Here is a 23,344-nt window from a genome sequence, read left to right as displayed (position 1 = left end):
ATTCTTTTTCCTCCTTCCTCCCTCATTTTGGGGAATTAAGTGTTTGCTGTAGTTTGTCAATTCTGAGGTTAATATAAATTATGTTCCTTCTCTTTAGCTATTTTGCTGAGTTAGTTGTTGTAAAGAATTAGGTGAGAAGTGTTTGTGTCTGTGTGGGCCTGTGTAGGGTTGCAGCCTGAGATTCCACTCGTGTCTCCTGTTTTCCAGAGGGTTTGTTTACTGTCGCAACGAGGAGCTGGAGCCAGGGTGGGTGGCGTACGGCAGCGGCCACTTGCTCCACCGGCCTGTGTCTTTTGACAATAAACCTCACTCCCTTTTCCAGGTCATAGACCAGAACACTCTGCAGGTGAGCAGCACCGCGCTGTGGATATTCACGGCTAACTTGTCTCCCGTGTGGCCCCTTTCTGTTGTTAACCTTCAGGTTTTTTCTTAGGCGATTTGACTGAATTTGCTGTTTAATTTGTCTTACATTTATTTGTTTACAATTTATTTCTATTTGGATGAATTTGTTTATTTAAGCTATTTTATATCTATTTTTATTGTTACATTTATTTCTTCTCATTTGCTTCTGGGAGTCCGTCTTCTTTTTCCATCCGCGGGTCCCGGGGCATCTTGTGTTTATAGGAGTGTGCCACCACATATGGCTTAAAAATACTTCCCCCAAGACAATCCATGGAACCTAGGCTGGCCTTGAACTCACTGTGTAGCCACAGATGACCCTAACTTCCTGATCCTGCCTCCATGTCTTTGGTGCTGGTGTTACTAGCATGTACTCCGTGCCTGCTTTCCAATCTTGTTCTCAATGTGGGGATATACATGCGTAGCAGATTTAAAGGACTTAGTAGATATTTTTCTATCATAGCACAACTTGAATAAACATTCACTTTCCTTTGTTGTTTGACTGTTCATGTTTATCTTACAGTCTATTTTATGAACTTTTATGTTCTTCCCATATAATTTTGTGTTATTCTTAGATATAAATAAGTTTTATTCTGATGAGGAATCTAATGAATTTTCCTTTCAACTTAAAAGTGTCAGTGAGCTGACACATCAAATTAGAAATTTTTTCATCCTGTGCAAGGCATACTGGTGCACACCTTTAATCCCAGCACTGGGGAGGCAGAGGGAGGTGGGTCTCTGTGAATTCAAGAGCCAGCCTGATCTACAGAGTGAGTTCCCAGACAGTTTTAGATCTGTTTTAGAAAACAAACAAACAAACAGACAGACAGACAGACAAGAAAGAATCTCTGCATCCCCTAATGAAGGGCCTTTTCCTGCTCAGGTGTGCCAGACAGTGCCCATGCCAGCCAGCCCCCTTCCTGTGGGCAGCACCATGAGCACTGTGCACCTCTCCTCAGACGGCACTTACTTCTACTGGATCTGGTCCCCTGCCAGTTTAAATGAGAAAACCCCAAAGGGACATTCCGTCTTCATGGACATTTTTGAACTTGTGGTAAGTTTTGACTCATTTTGTATCACTGCAGAAATGTTTCCATTTGCTTGCTTTTCAGGTCTACAAAGAGCCTACGACCCTCACAGTGGCCCTCACAGTGGCCCTCACAGTGGCCCTCACAGTGGCCCTCACAGTGGCCCTCACAGTGGCCCTCATAGTGCCATTGTGCTCAGTCTCCTCAGCACGTTCTCCTCCTGCATGCCCTTGGAGGCTTCTGGTTTAGGGCTGTGTGGGATCAGTGGAGCCTAGTTTTTTGAAGGTTAATCTGGCAAGAGAGGGGCAACATTACTGCATGCACTGCAGGGGGAGTCTTAGCAGAAATGCCTGTGGGTACAACTGAAATATCAAAAGCAGCCCCACAGACAGAAGTGAGCCCCCGGGAAGTTGTGATTGGAGCAAGGAGGAGGCATTGGGTGTCAGCTGTGACTCGCTGTGAGCCAATAGTGTTCTACCCTGGGGTGGGAACACAGTGATGGCCAAGAAGGGTAGGGCTGTTGATCAAGTGGAGCTTGAGTTCTGGCTGCAGGGTGGTTGAGTGGATTGGGGTGACAGTAGTGGAGAAACAGAAGATTACCCATAAGCAACTGAGAAGATAACCTGATGATTTCAGGCAGCGAGGGAACCAGTGTAGTTTGTCAGATAAAGAACTTGGGAAAGCCAGGTGTGACGGCTCCCTAAAGGCTGGGGTTGGAGGAGCTTGACTTGAGGTCAGCCTGTGCTGCATAACAAGCTTAAGGATGACTCGTGCTACACAGCAAGGCCATGACTAAAAGAGGAAGAAAGAGGGGCCTGGAGAGATGGCTCAGTGGATGAGAGCACTGGCTGCTCCTCCCAGTACCCACATGGTGGCTCACAAACATCTGACTCCAGTTCCAGGGATCCAGCGACCTCATCTGGCCTCCATGGGCACTGCACAGACATGGTGCATAGACGGACATTCAAGCAAAACACAAGAGATTTCAGAATAAATGATTGATTTTTAGATTAAAAGATATCTGACACGACAATAGAAAATGCCCACACCACGATACATTACTGTGAAATTTTAGATTATCTAGAATAAAGTGAGAATTCTAAAGTTTCTAGAAAGAAAACACAGATACACACAAAATGGTGAGGAATCAGGAAAGAATAAGCTGGTCTTTAGGTTTCTCAGTGCAAAAGTAGAGATGTATTTTCACACCCGTGGGGAACTGATCCCTAGTGTGCACCAAGTGTGAAGACAGCACACAGCTCACGTCTGTGGTTACGCAGTCACAGGCCGGGCCGGCTGGAGGTGCCGGGGCAGCTCAAACAGCCTTGTGCAGCAGGAAGCAGATGCGGGGAGGTGGTTTGCTCTAGGCCTTTGAATTGTTTGGGTCCTACTCCAACCAACAACCAAGTGTCTCTCTCCTTCCACTGGGGCTCAGTTGGCAACACCTATGCCTGCTGAGTCATCTGGCAGAGTTTGCCCTAGACTCTTGAGCTTCTGACTTTTGAGTGCTAGGATTGGGAGCTGAGCCACCATGCCTGGCTTGCTCCTTCCCTCCTTCTTCTTTCCTTTCTTTCTTTGTCTTTGAGACAGGGTCTCACTATGTAGCTGTCTCAGTCAGGGTCTCATTGCTCTAGAGACACTATGACCAGGGCAGCTCTGGTAAAGGAAACATTTAATTGAGGATGGCTCACAGCCTCACAGATTTACCTCTTTATTGTCATGGTGGGAAGCATGGCAGCGTGGAGGGAGGTGCCGAGAGCTCTACAACTTGATCTATAGGCAGTGGGAGGAGACTCTGTCACACTGGGCATGAGACCTCAAAGCCTGCCTCCACAGTGACACACTTCTTCCAAAGGACCACACCTACTTCATCCAACAAGGCCACACCTCATAATAGTGCCACTCCCTTGTCCTATGGGACAAGCGTTCAAACACGAGTCCAGGAGGGCCATTCCTATTCAGATGTACAGAGATCTTCCTGCCTCTGCTTCCTGAGTACTGGCATCAAAGCCATGTACCGCTTGCCTGGCCTTCTACCCTTTCCTGTGCCTTCTCGAGGTGTGCATATCACACCACCACATGGATCTTCCCAGTCCAAAAGCGGCTTACCTTAGCTGTTAGGTGGTCAAGCAGCCTCTTTCTACTTGAGCTTACAGCTGTGTGCAGTGATTGATCTGAACGCCATTACAGAAACCGCTCACCTTTCTGTGTCACCACGGCACTTCTGCTCACTGTTCCTTCATAGCCTTACGTGCCCATCGTCCTGGTCATCGTGAGCCACAGCACACTTCCAGCACCCCGTCCATCCGCTCTTACCCCTCTAATCATGAAATACCTTTATGAGTATTGACGAAGTAAACATCACAGAAGATGGTTAGATGGTCTGACCTAAGTAACGGAGCGACGGCTCAGCGGGTGAGGGTCTGCTACCACACCCAGCCCCTAAGTTCAGTCCCCAGTACCCGCATGGTGGAGGGAGAGAATGACTGCTATAAATAGTCCAATGACCTTCAACAAGTGTCAGGATGCATGTGCATGCGTGTACACACACACACACGCACACACACACACACACACACACACACACACACCCTGTTTTAGTTAGGTTCTATTGCTGTGATAACACTGGTCAAAAACAGCTTGAGGTAGGTGAGGGTTTATGTTAGCTTACGTTCATCATACAGAGAAGTCAGGGCAGGAACTTGAGGCAGGAGCCTGGAGGCAGGAGCTGGAGCAGAGCCCACAGGGGAATCTGCGCACTGGCTGGAGAGCACTGGCTTGCTCAGTCTGCTTGCTTGCTTGCTTTTTTAAATTTTTATTTAAAAAGATTATTTATTCCTCTATTTTACATTCTGACCACAGTTTCTCCGTCCTCTCCTTCTAGTCCCTCCTACTTCCCCTCTGTCCCCCACTCCCCACCCTACCTCCACTCTTCCTTTGTTTCTCTTCAGAAAAGGGCAGGCCTTCCATGGGTACCAACCTAACATGGAGTACACCAAGCTGCCACGAGGCGAGGCTTCACCTCTTGTATTAAGGCTGATAAGGCAACCCAGTCTGAGGAAAATTATCCAAAAGCCAGCAAAAGAGTCAGAGGCAGCTCCTGCTCCCACTGTTAGTCCCACAGGAAGACCAAGCTACACAACCGTAACTGATGTGCAGAGGGCCTGGCTCAGTCCCATGCAGGCTCTCTGGTTGTTGCTTCAGTCTCTGTGTCAGCCTGCTTTCTTATGTAGTCCAGGATTGGGGGGCGGGGTGTCTCTGCCCACAGAGTGCTGTGCCCTCCCACGTTCCTCAGATGGGTTGAGACAGGTATGGTTGCTCTCACCCTTAATCCCAGCACTCTGGGAGGCAAAGGCAGGCCATCTCTGTGAATTTGAGGCCGGCTTGGTCTTACAGTGAGTTCTAAGACAGCTAAGGGTAAATAGTAAGACTGTCTAAAAAAATCAGCCAGAAACAAAAAACCTTACAGAGAGGGCTTAGGAAGGGAGGAAAAGAGGGGAGAATGAAAGGGAAGGGAACGGGGAAGGGAAGGGAAAGGAAAGGAAAGGAAGGGAAGGAAGAAAATACCCACAGGTCAATGTTATGTTCTGGGGATATTTTCTCAGTTCAAGGCGCTCTCTTCCAAGATGACCTAGTTGACAAAAATACAAAAACAAAAAACCTAACCAGCACACACAGAAAGGAGGAAGGGGGAGTAAGGAAGAAAGGAAGGGAGTGAACAGGGGAGAAGGTGGAGCAAGAGCGGAGGGCAACCAGCGTAGCCGACTGCTCCAAACAAGTGACTTCTAGCAGTGGCAGTTGTGTGGCTCTTCTGCTGCCTGTGGTCACAGAAGCATCATGCTTTCAGCTCCCTCTGCTGGAGCTTGACTGGACCTTGTCATCGTGTCATCAAAGGAGACCTCTTATCCCCAGGGTCCCCTACCACTACTCCAGTAGTCCAGGCTGAAGCAGGGAGGAGCTCTTCAGGGAGTGGAGCATTCACCAAGCTCCTCTGAGCCTCGCTAGTGTACAGCAGTCACATGGTCAAGTTCAGAGCGGGAGAGCTCAAGTGTGTGGGAACGCAGGGTGGATCATTCTGCTCAGAGTGCAGCCTCCGGAACTCCAGACCCTTGAGGCGCAGAACAGCCTGCCAGGACCCTGCTGGGGACTTCTGTCACCATGTTCATTTCCAGAGCTCTTCTTAGGTCCTGCCTCTTAGGTCCTGGGAGGTCTTCAGCTCCTGTAAGTGCTGCTTCTCATGCTGGCACTCAGTGCCACCTTTCCCTCCTGTCTCCCCTCACACCCTGGCTCTCTTCCCCTTTTCCCTAAGCTGCCCTTTTTTAGTCACCCGAGCTTTTTGTTGTTCTTGTTTTCTTTTTTTTTTTACATATGTATTTATGTATTATGTATACATCATACAGTTTTCTGCCTGCAGGCCAGAAGAGGGCACTAGATCTTATTACAGATGGTTGTGAGCCACCATGTGGTTGCTGGAACTTGAACTCAGGACCTCTGGAAGAGCAGTCAGTGCTCTTAACCTCGGAGCCATCTCTCCAGCCCTTGTTTTCTTCTTCTGAAGCAGGGTCCTTCTATGGAGACCAGGCCCGCCTCTGCTACCAGAGTGCTGGATTAAAAGCTTCCCTGCTACCAGGCCTGGCTCTTCAGTCAGTTTTAAATGAGTAACTACTGTATTTCTTTGGGTAGCTGCTTGGCGAACCTTTGTCATCACAGGATTGTGTAGGAACATGGGAATTAAAAAGTAGAAAACATAAATACAGCTGGTGCTAAATGCTGGGTAAAAGTTGGGCAGTGGGAGAAGCCAGAGCCTCCTTGGCTTAGGTGTTGTTGGGGCCCTTCCTAACAGCAGGGAGAGCAGTTTGCTTGGGACTAAAGGATTTCTTGGGACATGACATCTCGACGCTAAAACTCAACAGGCCTGGCAAACTGCAGAGGGTAGTAGTCAAAAAGAGGGGACAGCAAGTAACTGCCTGCAGTAGTAGGCCAGTGTGGCATCCAGGAGGAGAAAGATGGGAGCGTGATGAGAGATGGCCAGGCAGATGCAGCTGAGGCTGAGGGTCAGCAGAGTACCCACAGAGGCCGGGGGTTCAGAGCCATGGGAGCTAGAATTAGAGAGAGAGTTGTGAGTCACCCTGAGTAGATGGCGGGAACCAAATGCTCTTAACCATTGAGGCATCTCTCCAGCCCTAGATTTATTGATGTTTTAGAATGGTTGTTGGCTAGTGTGTGTGACGAGTTCACTAGGTGGCAGTGTGGCCTGGCCTGGAGAGGTCCCCCAGTCAGTGCTAACTCACCTAAGGCCTCTCGCTTCTCCCAGCTGTGCCCTGTTTTTGTGTTCAGCAGCCATTCACCTCCCTGAGCTGCATGGCTGGGTGTTGCTTACCTGCCTAGTGTCCATGCTGGCAGCCAGTGAGGGAGTAGTAGGCTTTCTTACAGACTGTACAGGAGGCTCCGCCCCTAGTCTGGGTCTATATGTACTATAGCCCTTCCTCGGGGCCACGACAGTTGAGGCAGAGATGCATACAACACGTGGTGTGGAGTGGCTAGATATTCAAGTGAGGGTCCCTGACCTTACCCACCCCTCTGTGAGGGATTAGTTAACAAACCGAGGGATAATCCTGTGTGCAAGGCGGTGCAGCTGAACTCTCCACCAGGGTGGTTGCTTGGCTCTGAGTGCAGTCGCCCCCAACACTTAAGGTTCTGCAGATTAAGTGCTTGTACTCTAACCCTTCTCTTCCGAGCTGCTCACTGGCGCTTTGTGGTCTCAGTTTACACAGCCCCAAGGCGGTGGGAGACGGCTTTACATTAGCTATCAATTCCTCTGAAGCCAGTGGGTAATGCTTTTGAACACCAGCTTAGTGAGATTGATTTTGTCTCGAATGCTTTTATAGGGTTATATTTAGAGTTGTAGCATAAATAGAGCATGGGGGTGGGGTAGAACAGTGCAGTAAGGAGGGGATGTGTTAAAGTTCAGGGGTCAAAGCGTAGTTTAAATAGAAATGTAAGGCATGGGGAGAGCAGTGAGCCTGGGGACACAGCTTAAGGCAGAGGCAGTAGAGAAAATGGGCTGTCACAGAGGCTGTGACTGTGTTTGAGGGAGGGCCCATGGGGACTGCCTTCTCAGTGCTGGGATGTTGTGGTGACCGAGAGTGTAGACAGGCTCCTCTCAGGCCAGCCTCAGAGGGTCCGGGCATAGTGTTCCAGCTGATGTCTTGGATGCCAAAGGCGATGGCTTCAGTGGGTGGAGTGGTGGAGCTAGGAGGCAGGAGAGGAGGGGCAGGGTCCCTGGCTCTGCTTGCTAATGCAAAGTGCTCACAGTAACAAGCCAGAGTAAGGAGATGCCATGGACACTACAGAATCAGGGACTGCAGAGGGCTGTGGCCAAGGCCACCCGCAAGGGAGTCAAGGGCAAGGTGGGTGCAGTGTCTCTGTCTTTAGGCTGCAGTGGGCTGTCCAGAGTTCTGCTGGTGAGAAGGTACAGTTAGAATGTCAAACGTAGGAGGAGTAAGAAGCCGAGGGTGTGGGAGCAGAGCAGCAGTTTGGGGTTCCCCAGAGAGTCCTTCCCTTCCCTTCTGTGAACACACGTGCAGCTGCTCTGGGACTTTTGGACTGCACTTCTCAGTTACGCATTCTCTGCCACTTGTATGCCACCAGCCTCTCCCTTTGGACTCTGGCTTTGCTTTCCATGGTTCTAAAGACTTGGTGCCTGGCACCCTCATTTCCTCTTGTCTCCAAGGACTGCAGCAGCAGGCCAGGCTTCCTGTCTTCCCTGCCGGGATGGATTTCTGAGGCCCTCCGTGTCCAGGAGGCTGGGTTTGCATGGACATTGATTATACAGGCCTTTTGAGATAGATCACAGTCAGTGCTTTAAAACTGCATTCTTTTTAAAAAAATATTTATTATATATGAGTACACTGTCGCTGTCTTCAGACACACCAGAAGAGGGCATCAGATCCCATTACAGATGGTTGTGAGCCACCATGTGGTTGCTGGGATTTGAACTCAGGACCTCTGGAAGAGCAGTCAGTGCTCTTAACTGCAGAGCCATCTCTCCAACCCCTAAAAATGCATTCTTACACACATGCACACACATACACATGTATGCATGCACGCACACTAATGTGTGTGTGGAAGTCATAGGACAACTTGTGGAAATTGATTTTTTTTTCTTCCACTATGTGTGTCCCAGAAATTGAGATCAGGTCATCAGGTATGGCAGCAAGGACCTTTACTTCCTGAGCCGTCTCCCTGGCCCAGATCTGAGTGCTTTGACAGGGAATTGAAGTGGACTGTTGTATGCTTGAAAGCAGAGGAAGTTATCAGGACAAAGAGATGAGGAGAACAGTAGAGAGGAGCCAGGGCCTGGACATGATCTCAAGTGCCTGAGTGACAGGCTTTCTTTTGAGGAAGCTGGCAAATGGGGAGGAGGACACAGGTCTGGGCCTTGAGCTGAAGAGGAAATGAGAAAGAGAAACGTTCTGGGAAACACCCTGAATCTTTAGCAATAAGGTAGGCTAGGAAAGGTTTTGAAAAAAGAAGGTAGAGACCTGATGTGCAGCTCTGTAATCCTAGGGCTGGAAGTCAGAGCATCAGGAGTTCAAGGCCAGCTTTGGCTACATATGAACTTGAGGCCCTCCTGGATTATATGAGAACCTGTCTCAAAAAAGGAAAAGAAAGCTGGAGGGAAGGATGAAAGACAGGGAAGGAACCAGGCAGGTGGTGTGCTTCGTGTTGTACTCTGAGTCGTCAGTGCTGAGTGAGAGAACTACGAGGCCCATGGCGGAGCACTTGAAGCTTGGTGTGTGTTTTAGCCAGGCTGGCGTGCTCCAGGAGTCCTCTGCCATGCCCAGGCACTCGGCTACTGTGGGAAGAGCGTTTAGGTCTTAGAATTAGTTAGCTTTCCAAAACACGTTACCCCACAGCGCCCTCGGTAGCAAATCAAGGACTGGTCAGTTTGTTCTCTCCTGTCTTCTGTGGTTGTGTTCCTGTCAGAAGGCTCATAATTACTGAGTGGTGGCCTATGGGACTCAATATAAGGGTTTTAATCATCAGTGTTTTGCAGACTGTATTAATACTGGCTGATTTACTTTGAATATGGGCTGCCATGAAAGATGATGCTCTGAGGTTGGGCTTAGCCTTCCCTGCCTGAAGCAGCACCTCTGGAGCATGGGAGGGGTTTATATGGAGATGTGTTTGCTCAGGTGGCTGGGAAATGCTTCCTAAGCACCCAGGGCACAGAGATAGTGGAAGCGATCTCCAGGGCACAGAGATAGTGGAAGCGATCTCCAGGGCACAGAGATAGTGGAAGCGATCTCCAGGGCACAGAGATAGTGGAAGCGATCTCCAGGGCACAGAGATAGTGGAAGCGATCTCCAGGGCACAGAGATAGTGGAAGCGATCTCCAGGGCACAGAGATAGTGGAAGCGATCTCCAGGGCACAGAGATAGTGGAAGCGATCTCCAGGGCACAGAGATAGTGGAAGCGATCTCCTGACTGAATGGAAGCATCATCTCAGGCCCTCTTTTTTCTTTAAATATCAGGTGGAAAATGGGGTATTTGTAGCCAACCCGCTTCAGGAACGCACAATCCTAATGAGAAAAGAGGGTGAGTCTGCCAAAAGCATCAATGAGATGCTCCTGAGCAGGCTGTCCCGGTACAGAGCCTCTCCGTCGGCGACTCTCGCGGCCCTGACCGGCTCCACCATCTCCAACACGCTGAAGGAGGATCAAGCAGGTGCGTTGTCTCTTCCTGACCACCTGCATCGGTGCTGCAGCATGCCGAGCTCACCTCGTCTGCTCCTCTGGGCGGTGACCATCGAGCAGGTTGAGGCTGTGGGCACAGTGTAGCCCTGGAGCAGCTCTGCCTGGAGCTGTCTCCACCGTCACTGTCAGGGAAGATGTGCAGAGAATGCAGCTAGCTACAGCAGTGCACCACGGTCCTAGCGTTTAGGAAGCTAAGGCAGGGGATCATGAGTTGGAGGCCAGCCTATGCTACGCGAGATCACCCCAAACTCTGCCCCGTGCTCTCATAAAAGGGAAGAAATAAGAATCTGAGTCTGACTGAAAGTGGATTTGATATTCTGTTAATCCTTCCACTGTTTGAAATACTAGGAAGAAAAGCTCTTATGCTGAGCTCATATGAGGCTGTCCAGGAAATACTTTGTTTTTGTTTTTGTTTTTTGTTTTTTGTTTTTTTTTTTTTTTTTCCGGAGCTGGGGACCGAACCCAGGGCCTTGCGTTTGCTAGGCAAGCGCTCTACCACTAAGCTAAATCCCCAACTCCCAGGAAATAGTTTATTGTATGATTAGAATGTAAGGACATTGTCTGGTTGCCACGGGCCTCTGTGGTATCAATGTGAATACTTTGGCATGGGTTAGTCCATTCAAGTTAAAGGGATCTTTTGCACAGAACAGTTCTTTTTTTTTTTTAATCCTAAGTGAATGTTTTTGGGGCTCACAAGATGACTCCTTGGGTAAAGGTACTTGTGGTTAGGCTGATGACCTGAATGTGACTACTGGGCCATGGGAAAGGTGAAAGCAGAGAGCTGACTCCATAGAGTTGTCTTCTGACCTCTGTATGCAAACGTACACACATACACTGTACACATCCACATAAATACCACACACACATACATAAACACATGCACTACACAGACACACACACACACACACACAGACAGACAGACACATACACAGACAGACAGATACACACACAGACAGACACACGCACACAGACACACACACAGACACACACACAGACAGACACATACACAGACAGACACACAGACAGACAGACACACGCACACAGACACACACACAGACACACACACAGACACACTCACACACACAGACACATACAGACACACACACAGACACACACACAGACACACACACAGACACACTCACACACATACAGACATACAGACACACACAGACACACACACATATACACAGACACAGACACACACACAGACACACAGACACACAGACACACACAGACAGACAGACACACACACACACACACACACACACACTCACTCTAAATGTAAAGAAGACGGCCCACAAAGTAGACACTTCATGACAGCTAAAGCCTTCATCTGTGTATATACCTCCATGCTCATTCTATTCCTTTCAGTGTACTTATTAAATCTTCTATCTTTAAAGAAAGAAAACAGAAAAAGAAAAGAACAACCTGTCTCCTGTCTCTGCAGCAACCTTCTACCAAGATCTCATTTAGCCAAGGATGGCCTTGAACTCTAGACCCCTGTCCCTACCACCTAAGTAGGGCTCATAGGAGTATACTACCATGCCCAGCAGCTAGTGCTGTGGGTGTGTGTTATTTTTATTTTATGTGTTTGTGCGTTTTGCTTGCCTGTGTTTCTATATACCACACTTGTGTCTTGGTGCCTCTGGAGGCCAGGAGAGAATGTCAGATCTCCAGGAACTGGAGTTACAGATGTTCTAGTACCCACCATGAGGGTACTGGAATTGAACCTGAGTCTTCTGGAAAAGCAACAATAGCTATTTACTGTGGAACCGTGTGTGTGTGTGTGTGTGTGTGTGTGTGTGTGTGTGTGTGTGTGTGTGAGAGAGAGAGAGAGAGAGAGAGAGAGAGAGATCCCTGAAACTCCCAAAACTGTGTGTGTGTATGTATGTATATATATATATATACATATATATATGTATATATATATATAGTTTTTTTTTTTAAAAAGGCCTCAAAAGACAATAATATCTTTAGCATTTTTAGTAGGGTGTGATGACTCATTTCTATAATCCCAGCACTTAGAAGAAAGAAGCAGGAGGATTGCTGTGTGTTTGAGGCCAGCTGTAGCTAGAGAAAAACTGTCCTGCCTCAAAACTACACATACACACAAAACCCCAACAAAATACATTTAGGTTTCTGTGAAAACTGGTGTCTTTATTCAGAATGTGATTTTGTTTTACCTTTATATCAACTTTCGTGTTCTTTTAACGTTATGTCTTATGATGAAAACCTACTGACTCTAGTCTACATGGATCTGTGAGAATGAATTTAGTATTGACAAACTCTGAATCTTTGGAGGTAGGGAGACAGCTTAGTTGGTAAAGCCGGGCCTTCCAAGAATGAAGACCTGAGGTCAGAGCCCAGCATATCAGGAAAAGAGCCGGGTATGGTGGTGCATGCTTGTAACCCCAGAACTAGGGTTCGGGTCTCTGTGAACTCAAGACCAGACTGGAAGTAAGACCTTGCCTCAAAACAGAAACAACAAAAATAAAGTTGACAGCTCTTAGTAATGTCCCCTGAAGTTGACCCATGCGTTTACCCACTTGACACACACATATGCAAATGTGTACACTACTTCTATCACTCAATAACAGAAATAAAATAGTTTTATAATGTAAAGTTTTATTCTGTGACAAGCTAAAACTTATTACCAGCAGTACGTCTGTCTGAGAGAACATGTTGGTGAACATTAGGCTATAAAGCCACTGAAGTTTTCTACTCATTCATTAACTATTAATTTTCATTTTCCCAGAAATTGATGTCCTGAATGAAGAACATATTTGTTAAGGGTTTATGTTTTCATTTTTGTTGTTGTTGTTTTAAGTGGAGCTGTTTGAAACAGAAGTATTTAAAACATCAGAAAGAGTAGGTTTCCTTGCTGTTCTTGCAGAACTCTAGAGTCGGGGCCACCTGCCACTTCAGCTCCAGACCATCCAGTGCCACCTTCTGGTTTCTGTGGGCAAATTAAAGCATTGGTTCTAAAAAAGAGAAAGATTTCATTTTGTATATTCTTTTAATCTAAATCCCTGAGAATGGTTTTCTCTCTGTTGAGACCTTGAACAATGAGTTATGTTTTATAGCCTGACAGCTTCCCAAAGCGCTGTGGACTTCCCACTGACATCATCGGCCCTCTCTGAGCTCACCTACTCCACACTTCAGTGCCAGGAATTGGGGAGATGATGTGCAGTTCGCACCTCCTGACTAGAGACAGTAATTATTCTGTTGATGGTATCTTTTTCACTGACCCTCAGAAAGAAATGTATATGTAATGGATTACTGTGAGCAGCGTAGGTTTAAGAGTCCCATGTGAGAGATATCCTGAAAGCCCTGGGTAGCGGGAAGGTTTGGTTGATTCTGTGACAAGAGCTGTCTGCAGTGAATGTAAAGTCACAGACTTATCAAGGTTTGGCTTTAAGCTGGGCACTCTGGGGCCACAGTCAGGTGACTATCTGTAGGTGCCAGGCCAGCCAGTGATAAGGTGCTTCAATTTTTTTTTTTATAAAATGAAAAACAACTAAATTAGGTTATCAATCCCCAGTTACAGCTCAAACAATAGGAATTCTGTTTTGAGATTTATTCTGAGTCTTTATTCTTCTTTTTTTTTTTTTTTCTTTTTTTCGGAGCTGGGGACCGAACCCAGGGCCTTGCGCTTGCTAGGCAAGCGCTCTACCACTGAGCTAAATCCCCAACCCCTCTGCTTAATCTTTTTATATTTATTTTATTTTATTTTCGTGTATATGTGTATTTTGCCTACCTTTATGTCTGTGCACCAATTGTGTGCCTGGTAGCCTCAGAGGTTAGAGAAGGATTTAGATGCCCTGAACTAGAGTCACAGGCAGTTGTGAGCTGCCATGTAGGGGTTGGGAATCAAAACCCGGTCCTCAGGAGAAGCAGCAGTGCTTATAGTCTCCTCGCCATCTCTCTAACTCTCTCTAACATAGCCTGTCTTTGTTTCAGTGTGGACTCCTCATAGCCAAGCCCATTTTCTAATCCAATTCATACGAATACGACACACTTTGAGTAAGCACTCTCATTCCTTCTCCAGCAAATACTAGCTGCGGCCTTCCTCTGAAGACGCTGCGGAGGACACCCATGTACACCTGCGGCACTTACTTGGTGATGCTGGTCCCACCTCCGGGAGGGTCCGGCAGCTCTGCCACCCGCTCTCTTTTTGGTGGAACCAGTGGTCTGTCATCTTTAAAAAGTAAGTATGTTCTATTGGAACGCTGCTCCTGATGCACCTCTGCACTGATCGCTTCTCTGTGGCTTTGTAAACACCATGACCAAGGCAACTTAAGGAAGAGGGAGTTTGTTCTGCTGCTGTTCTCAAAGTCTAAGGGTCTGCCATGGAAGGAGAGGCATGGCAGCATAGGAGGAAGCCAAGAAGTCACATTTTCTTGTTTTCTTTTGTTTTTGAGACAGCATCTCTCTATAGTCGTGGCAGTCCTGGAACTCTGTCCATGGACCAGGCTGGCCTCAAACTTCCAGTTATCCGCCTGCCCCTGCCCCTGCCCCTGCCCCTGCCCCTGCCCCTGCCCCTGCCCCTGCCCCTGCCCCTGCCCCTGCCCCTGCCCCTGCCCCTGCCCCTGCCCCCCGAGTGCTAGATTAAAGGTATATCCTCCACAGCCAGCTCAGAAAGTCACATTTTTCATTTCAAGGATGAAACAGAGAGAATGAACTGGAAGTGTGGCTGCCTTCAAGCTCTCAAAGCCTATCTCCAGTGATATGTTTCCTCCTGAAGGGCTGTACCTCCCCATACCTTCTCCAAACTGGGGACTGAGTGTTCAAATGCATGAGCCAATGCAGGACATTTCTCATCCGAACCACCACAGTCTCCAACTCTGAAATAGAAAGCATTCTTACTTATTGCTTTAAATGTACTCTGTTACAGTTGCTCTCTGATAACACAAAATAATAATGGCCAATGAGTGACAGGTCGATGAGTGACAGGCCGTCTCAGTGACGGTTTTACATGGTCAATGAGTGACATGCCATCTCAGTGAGGGTTCACTGCCGTGAGCAGACACCATGACCAAGGCAACTCGTATAAAGGACAGCATGTAATTGGGGCTGGCTTACAGGTTCAGAGCTTCAGTCCATTATCATCAAGGCAGGAACATGGCAGCATCCAGACAGGCATGGTGCAGGAGGAGCTGAGAGTTCTACATCTTCATCTGAAGGCTGCTAGTGGAAGACTCACTTCCAGGCAGCTAGAGTGAGGGTCTTATAGCCCACACCCACCATGACACAGCTACTCTAATGGGACCACACCTTCTAACAGTGCTACTCCCTGGGCTGAGCATATACAAACCATCACACAGGCTGAGAATCTGTTAATTTATCTGGTGCTGAGGATGGCACCTAGGCCGTGTGTTCTGCTGTTCTTGCCTGAAGCTACAGCCCAGCCCTCAAAATGTAACTTTTTTTTTTTTTAAGATTTATTTAATCTATGAGTACACTGTAGCTGTCTTCAGACACACCAGAAGAGGGCATCGGATCCCATTACAGATGGTTGTGAGCCACCATGTTGTTGCTGGGGATTGAACTCAGGACCTCTGGAAGAGCAGTCAGTGTTATCCACTGAGCCATCTCTCCAGCCCCAAAATGTAACTTTTTAAACTTGCTTTTATTTTTTTCCTTTATTGTCTTACCATGTAGCTGTATCTGTTTTCAAACTCAGAGTAATCCACCTGTTTCTAACTCTTGAGTTCTGGGATTAAAGGTGTTGGTCACCGTGACTGTTCCCAAACCTTCCTTTGGTCTCCATAACATAGCTTTTCACCGACTGGAATTTAGGCTCCTTGGATTAGAAGGACCACTACCATGAGAATGCAGTTGACGCGTGAAATGCTTCCTTCTGTGGCCTGCTCCATGTTGGTCATCATGGGTCTCAGCATGAGGAGACACTCGTGCTCGCCTGCAGTATGCTGGACACCCACCCGTTCTTGCCTTTAGACCATGGGGGTTGTAGGTGGTTAAAGGTACCTGAGCTTGCCTTCAGGGGCTCTGAGGACTGATGTTGTCTATGACGACTAGAAATACTTCCTCACTGTTAGAAAGAAGGTGCAGGGGGTTGGGGATTTGGCTCAGTGGTAGAGCGCTTGCCTAGCAACCGCAAGGCCCTGGGTTCGGTCCCCAGCTCCGAAAAATAGAAAAAATAAAAATAGAAAAATAGAAAGAAGGTGCAGGCGTACACGTTGCAGAATGTGAGCATAGAAGCCATCGTGCAGCAGGACAAAAAGGAGAGACTTCTTGGAGTCTCAAGTTGGAATGGTGAGAAATAAGCATTTATCTATGTGCAGGCAGAGTAGCGGCTTCCATGATAAAGCACACTGAAGAAGTGTGGGCAAGATCACTTTGTGGGATAGAACAGAAGGAAACACAAAAAAAGAGGGCTGGGGATATAGCCCAGTGTAATTCTTAGCTGGTATGTCCAAGGCCCCAAGGCTTGTCTTCAGGAGCGGAGGAGAATTAGCTGGTATAGTTTAGTATAGAAATAGTATAGTTCCTGCCACTATGATGGCGGAGGTGCTGATGCTGTTGAGAAGGAAGAAAGGAGCTGTGAATGGTGGTGCACACCATAAACCTTAGCACAGCGGTTCTCAATCTTTCTAATGATGCTGGGACCTTTTAGTACAGGCCACCTACATGTTGTGGTGACCCCCAATCATAAAATTATTTCATTGCTACTTCATGACTCTAACTTTGCTACTATTATGATTTGTAATGTAAATATCTGATCTATAGGATATCTGATAAGTGACCTCTGTGAAAGGGTCAGTCAATCCCAAAGGGTCACGACCCACAGGTTGAGAAGCACTGCTGTAGTACTTGGGAGGATCAAGAGCCATAGCCACTTAGTAACTTTAAGCCAGACTGTGAAGGAAACACCACAACAAGAAAGAAAGTAGATAAACCCAGGCATGATGTTGCACACCCACAATATCAGCATCTGGGAAGGTGAGCAGGAAAATCAGGCATTTGAGGCTAGCCTGGACATCATGGTGAAACTCCGTGTCCAAAACCAAAACCTCACAGATGAGTGTGAGGCCAGCAATAATAGCCAACGCACACGGGCCTGACCTGGAAGCTTCCACTGCTAGGAGGTAGCTTGGGAGGGAAAGGCTGTATCTCCTCCTCCACATTGTGGTCTGTTGTGGAAGGAAGTCAGAGCAGGGACTCAGGCGCAGCAGGAGACAAAACCTGAAGCAGGCCCATATGGAGGGTGCTGCTTTTTTATGGAATCTAGAGCCGCCAGCCCAGGAATGACATAATGGGTGGGGCCGCCCCTATCAATCAGGAATTAACAAAATGCTTTACAGGCTTTGACCTTTCTCAGTTGAGGCTCCCTCTCTCAGATGGCTAGAGTGCGTGTCACATTAACATAAGGCTGTCCAGCACAGCACTTTACATTGTCCCTGCTTTGCAAGTGGTTACTAGGAGGGAGGCTAGCAACCTTCCATGCTATGGAGAAGTGGTAGAGTCAGAAAGCAAACCTAGCCGTAACGCCGTCCTTCACTGCTCCCTCCCCTGTGTGAGGAAAAGCCCAAAGTGCCTGTAAGAGCCCCAGTGAGCGGAGAGCGACCTCATAGCAAGGCTGGGAATGTCTCCCACAAGTGCTGCCCCTCTGTGAGTCAGGGCTTCCTATCCCTTCTGGGCTTTCTCTTTTGACCTTCTAGTGTAGAAAACCACCTCATGTCAACATTGCTGTTTTAGATCACTTTCAGAAATATAGTTTAATATCAAGTTTATGAAGACACGTGGTCAGCATTGCTTTCAGGGGCTTCTGCGTCCGTCTTCCATTTTCGTTGTTACTATCACTAGAAATCAACAAAAAGGCAATTTCTAAAGAAGTCTGGCTAAGAGCCGGAAACGGAAACTTTAAAGAGTAGTCCTCAGCTCCATTAAGGTGCTGTTTGTTTTCACAGTCCTGGCCTCCAGTTTGGTGTATAACATTTCTGATGGCCAGTTTGCAAGTCGTGCAGACCTCATAGATGCTGCTGGAAGCTCGCTGGGGCGTGGTGCTCTCGTACCAGGATTGGGTAAGACATGAACACACCTCTTTCAGGCTCCAAGCCTGAACAGTTGAGTTTATTCGTGTGAACGTGTTAGAAAATGAACCGCGGCTCTTCTCCTAACTACAGGGCTCGCAGAGGGGTGTGGGACTCATTACTGTGCATTGTTGTTATCTGTTCCTGTGGTTCCTTGGGCTTTTCATGAAAGCCCCTTGAGTCCTTTTCAGGCGCAGGTCCTATGAATTAGTTGCTGCAAACCACGTATTTTATTATTCCTTCTCACATAGGAACTGAGCAAAATTGTAAATTAAATTTAGATTTTATGCTCAGGTCCAACTTATCTGTTGTCATATAGATCTTTGGGGTAGAGTTGTGGCTGTCAACACTGGGGAATTGCTGCCCTTTGCTCTGTGGTGTGTGGGAACTGTGCTGAGGTGTGCGGCGGCTGTGTCCTTTGCAGGTGCCTGTTACGATACCGTGAACAACATGCTGTGGACCTGCTCAAATGACTACATTGACCAGTGGTGCAATCCTGGCAACCAGGCCTTCCATTACGTGTGCCAGAGGCTGGGTGTCAGCCATATCATCCCCGAGCCCAAAGGTGAGCTGCACTCTCAGCCCCAAACATGGCCAACAGAGGAGCAGCAGTGTATGGGAACAGAGGCAGCAATAGCGCATTTGCAGTTCCCTTCTTTCCCACTGTTGTCTGCGGCAGGGAAGGCTGGCCATGGAAGGAGAAAGCATGCAAGCCTATGGAAGTTGTGAGGAACTTGTAGGCTTTAAAGAGAAACCCCTATTTTCCTCCCAAAATCTGAACTTAGATGTAGAGTTTGATTACTGGTGCTAGAGAGGGTCTCACGTAATCTCAGCATGGGAGAGCCTCAGGGAGAAGGACTGCTCTGCGTCCTAGACTGCCCCGGGCTGCAGAGTGAGTTCTTAGCTCAAAACAAAACCCAAAACAACATTGGTTACTAGTTTTCAGGCTAGAATCCTCCTAAGTGCTGGGACTAAAGATGTGTGCCACCGTGCTTGGCAATACTGACATTGTTAAGATCAAGTGGTACGGGGAGGAAGTAACTCAGCAAATGCTCTGTGTAGAGTATTATTAAAACAGACATCATCAGAGTAAGAGCCATCTATATCCAGGTTTGGGAAATCGCTCAGTGGAGTCACCATATTAAAAACAACAACAGAGGGCTGGAGAGATGGCTCAGCGGTTAACAGCACTGACTGCTCTTCTAGAGGTCCTGAGTTCAAGCTCCAGCAACCACATGGTGGCTCACAGCCATCTGGAATGGGATCCGATGTCCTCTTCTGGTGTGTCTGAAGAGAGCAGCAGTGTACACACATACATAAAATAATTCTTAACCCCCCCCACAAAATATGTTAAAATAATAAAAACAACAGAAACAACAACAAAAATAGCACTCAGGAGTTGTGATTTGAGGCTAGCCTATCCTACATAGTTCATTCTAGTCCAGCCAGGGCTGCACAGTGAAAGCTCATCTTAAGCAGCCAAGCAACAGCAGCCACCATACGACCCTCAGCAGTGGAAGCCTGTGGCGTCTTTAGGTGAGGCTGCTCTCCTCTCCATTCAGCCTTGGTCACTATAGACGTTCCACCAGGGTGGGACCTGTTGTGAAAATTGGCAGTTTTGCTTCCTGAGGGCTGAATGGTTTGGCCTGAGCCTTCCTTGCAGCAGCAGCAGCAGCCGCAGCAGCAGCAGCAGCAGCAGCAGCAGCAGCAGCACCATCTTTGGTACCAGAGAGAGAAGACCAGGGCAGGGACTCAAGAGAACAGCAAAGTACCTGGAAACTTGATGCATCTCTATAGAGGCTCCGTACAGTACCCTTCATAAGGGATCCTGAAGGGCCTTGATGTATGCTCATGTCTGATAAATGTAAACTGAAAAACTTGTCAGAGGGCCAGACAGAAATTACATGTCAGGGCAGAGTTTATAAATGCCCGAGCTGGGACAACACCCTGAACTGTGTGTACAGATCCACATAGAATCAAAGTGTCACTAGCTCAAGAGGTTGGGGTGCCACCTCTGACTGTCGGCTAACAGTCATCAAGTCTTGAAATAAAACCCAGACCTGGAGTATGACTCAGTGTATGGCCGACTGTCAGAAGGAGCCAGGCCCTGGCTTCCATCCCTAGGACCAGACACAAGGACAGTGACAACTGTGAAGCAAGGTTAGAAGAGGAAGCCCAGCTCACACTGTAGACACTCAAATAAAGAAGAGTGTGGTGACTGTGACAAGAGGAATAGAAACTCAAATAGAGAAATAAGCAATTAAAAATTGAGAGAGAGTCTCATGTATTCCAGGCTGAAATCAAATTCAGTATGTAGCCAAGGATCATCTTCAACTTCTGATCCTCCTGCCTCCACAGCGTTGGGTAATACATCCAGTTTATGCTATGCTTCATGCAGTTAGATAAACACTACCAACTGACCTACATCCCCACCCTCAAGAAGTCACTAAAGCCAAACCCACTGTAACTAAGCATGCTAAGCATCCAGCAGAGGCGGAATGTCCAGAGCACTAGGAGTTTGGCTACCTAATGCGTCTTGGGCTAGCCCGTGTCTTATGAGACTATCTAAACTCAAGCTATAACCTGAGAGAATAGCACCGAGGTCATGTGACTTTCGCTCACACTATACTCTAGGACTTGTGTCAGCCTGACAAGTTGGAGGGATGCTGACACTGACAGCCTGCTTTCCACGGCGGCCCCAGCCGCCAACCTCCTCACTCTGCCGTCTCTGCACATTGGTTAAGAGTCCACCCTGGCCGGACAGAGAGCAATTGCATATTAATCACCTCAGGAATGAACACATTTCTATAAATTGTGGGTACATATGTATGCTTCCTCTCCACCGTGTGGGTTCTGGGGGCCGTTACCTGCTGAGCCACTCTCCCAGCCCCTGCAATTACCTTAATATCTGAAAAGTTAGTAGGAATTCCTCTGCTTTCCTTCTCATTTTCATAGTTTTGCGAACTTGCTAAAGTGATTGGTTTGCTTTGTCCCCATAAATGGAAGGGACTTTTCTCTTAGTTGTGCCTTGTGTTATGTGCTGGAGGTTGGAGCCAGGGATGTTGGTGGGAGGCAAGTGCTCTAACAAGTGAGATTCCTGCAGACTGGGCTGGGACCATCGAGCCGTTTCTTCAAGTCCCCAAGTGGCCCTACTTGTACTTTGCCCATTTAGATTATTCTCTCCCTCCATCCTCTGAATGCCTGCAACCATCCCGGGGCCATGGAGTGATTATATAAGACACTGCTTGCTCACCTTTAATTGATACACATCTATCCAGATAGGATAGAAATGGGGATGCCACGGACGGTACTTGTGGGCACGGCCTCTTCCTCTGGCAGCATGAGCGTGGCTCTCCATCTAGTAGACTGGTTACCAGCTGGGGCTGAGCTGGCCTGAACCCAGTCTGAGCTCCCCCACTTTGCAGCTGATCTACGGTATCTGAACATCTCTCACTGTTTGCTTACTGCCCTGTAAAACAGGGCTGAAAGAGTTTCCATTATAAGCCTGCATGTCAAACCTTATCCCATTGTTAAGGACGTGTAGCCAGCTCAGTAAGGGATGGCTTCCTGTGCCAGAAAGCACAGTTCTCACATATTTACATTTCACACTCTGGCAGGAAGGGTCTGGAACAGCATTGGGATCTCTGGGCACCGGGAGTCTGTCCTCGTGTGTACACTGGAGACTTGCTCTCTGCGATGCCTGCCATGACTTTCCTCACCATGTTTTCCTTTGTATCTTCCAGAAGAGGCCATTAGCACAAATGAAGTCATAAACCAGTTACTGCACCATGTTGGCGCCATGTGCATTCACCAGCTCAACCTTCTAGCCACGAACCCTAACCTTCCCATCACAAGTGTCCTGGGCAAGCAGCACCCAATCGAGGCACGCCATCTGAGCAGCATCTGTGACATCATGGAGAAGGCCATGGTTAATGGTGACACCTGCATCGTGCGCTGCATCCTCGTCGTCTTTCAGGTACATACATGTCAGCATATGTGAGCAAGATGGCAGGCCGGAGCCACCCGTTCCCAGAGCACCTTCAGCAGCTGCTTGGCATCTTGTCTTCTACCGTGTGTGTTGCACACGGAGAGCGGACGGTGCTGTGTAGCTCATGCTGTCAGTGTGTGAAAGGTATTTGCTCTGTGCTGTTGTGCAGTCGAAGAATGGAGTAGAAAACAGACCTGCTTATCTCTTTGTAAGCTCCATGTACTTTCCTTCAGAGCGCTGGTTTACCCTGGTGGAGTGAGCACACTGAGCTCTGCCCGTTATGTTTCTGTAGGTGGTGTTTAAATTTTTCTTCAGCCCACAAACTGAAAGGAACCGTGACATCATTCGGCGGTCAGGATTGCTTCTTTGGCAGTTGTTGATGGCACCAAAGGATCAAATCTGTCCTGAAATTCAGAAGGAGGTCTGTCTTGCTATCAGGTAAACAGCAGATGGGTTTTCTTAGTGTCCCTGCAAAGTAGGTACTGCAACGGGGCCCTCTCTGCAGGTTGAAGCTGCATAGCTCAGCCCATCTGGAGTCTGGACCTCACCAGCTGAAAAGCATTTCCCCCAGCACCAAAGGCAGCCCACTCTGGTGTCTCATATGTGAAAAGAAAACAAAAGCAAAACTCTCTCTCTCTCTCTCTCTCTCTCTCTCTCTCTCTCTCTCTCTCTCTGTCTCAGACAAGGTTTCTCTGTGCAGCCCAGAATTCTGTAATTCTATAGACAAGGCTGCCCTCGAACTTAGAGATCTGCCTGCCTCAGCGTCCTGAGTGCTGGGATTAAAGGCGGGCATCAGCAGCACCTGCCGAACACAGCTCTTGCAAGGGTCGGAAATGTAGTTACGCGCAGCCAGTCCGTTCAAGTGTGAGGTGGCTTGGGCGCGTGCTTTGCCGCGAGCAGCCCGACTATCTAGAGTTGGCTCTGCCATTCACATTGGCCGTGATTTCTGTCTCCTCAGGTGCTTGGTGACTCGTTGGCTGATGTAGGTAGGACAATGCTTAGTTGTGCTAGTCCTTGTCAGCCTGTTCGGGATCTCCTTGTGTGGTTGCTGAGATGGCTCAGTGAGAAAAATCACTTACCACCCAAGCAAGATGAGACCTGAGTTTAATCCTTTAA

At 48.0% G+C, this 23,344-nt stretch overlaps 1 protein-coding gene across 15 annotated transcripts in view; it reads left to right on the top strand.

Annotated features, from left to right (window-relative positions):
* Nucleotides 1-23,344, top strand: part of Hectd4 (HECT domain E3 ubiquitin protein ligase 4) — a 148,896-nt gene that overhangs the window by 42,946 nt on the left and 82,606 nt on the right. For 14 of the 15 annotated variants that reach the window (XM_087578474.1, XM_087578472.1, XM_087578467.1 and 11 more), the window contains 8 exon segments: nt 208-346; nt 1,283-1,453; nt 9,965-10,157; nt 14,235-14,393; nt 18,118-18,231; nt 18,665-18,805; nt 21,984-22,216; nt 22,521-22,666. In XM_087578474.1, coding sequence (XP_087434600.1) covers nt 208-346; nt 1,283-1,453; nt 9,965-10,157; nt 14,235-14,393; nt 18,118-18,231; nt 18,665-18,805; nt 21,984-22,216; nt 22,521-22,666 — 1,296 coding nt within the window. 15 annotated transcript variants of the gene reach the window in all.

This window comes from Rattus norvegicus, chromosome 12 (genome assembly GCF_021556685.1).
Source record: "Rattus norvegicus strain SHRSP/BbbUtx chromosome 12, alternate assembly SHRSP_T2T, whole genome shotgun sequence".
Taxonomy (NCBI): domain Eukaryota; kingdom Metazoa; phylum Chordata; class Mammalia; order Rodentia; family Muridae; genus Rattus; species Rattus norvegicus.
The sequence above is the reverse complement of the archived record's forward strand: the minus strand, read 5'-3'. Positions and strand labels throughout refer to the sequence as shown.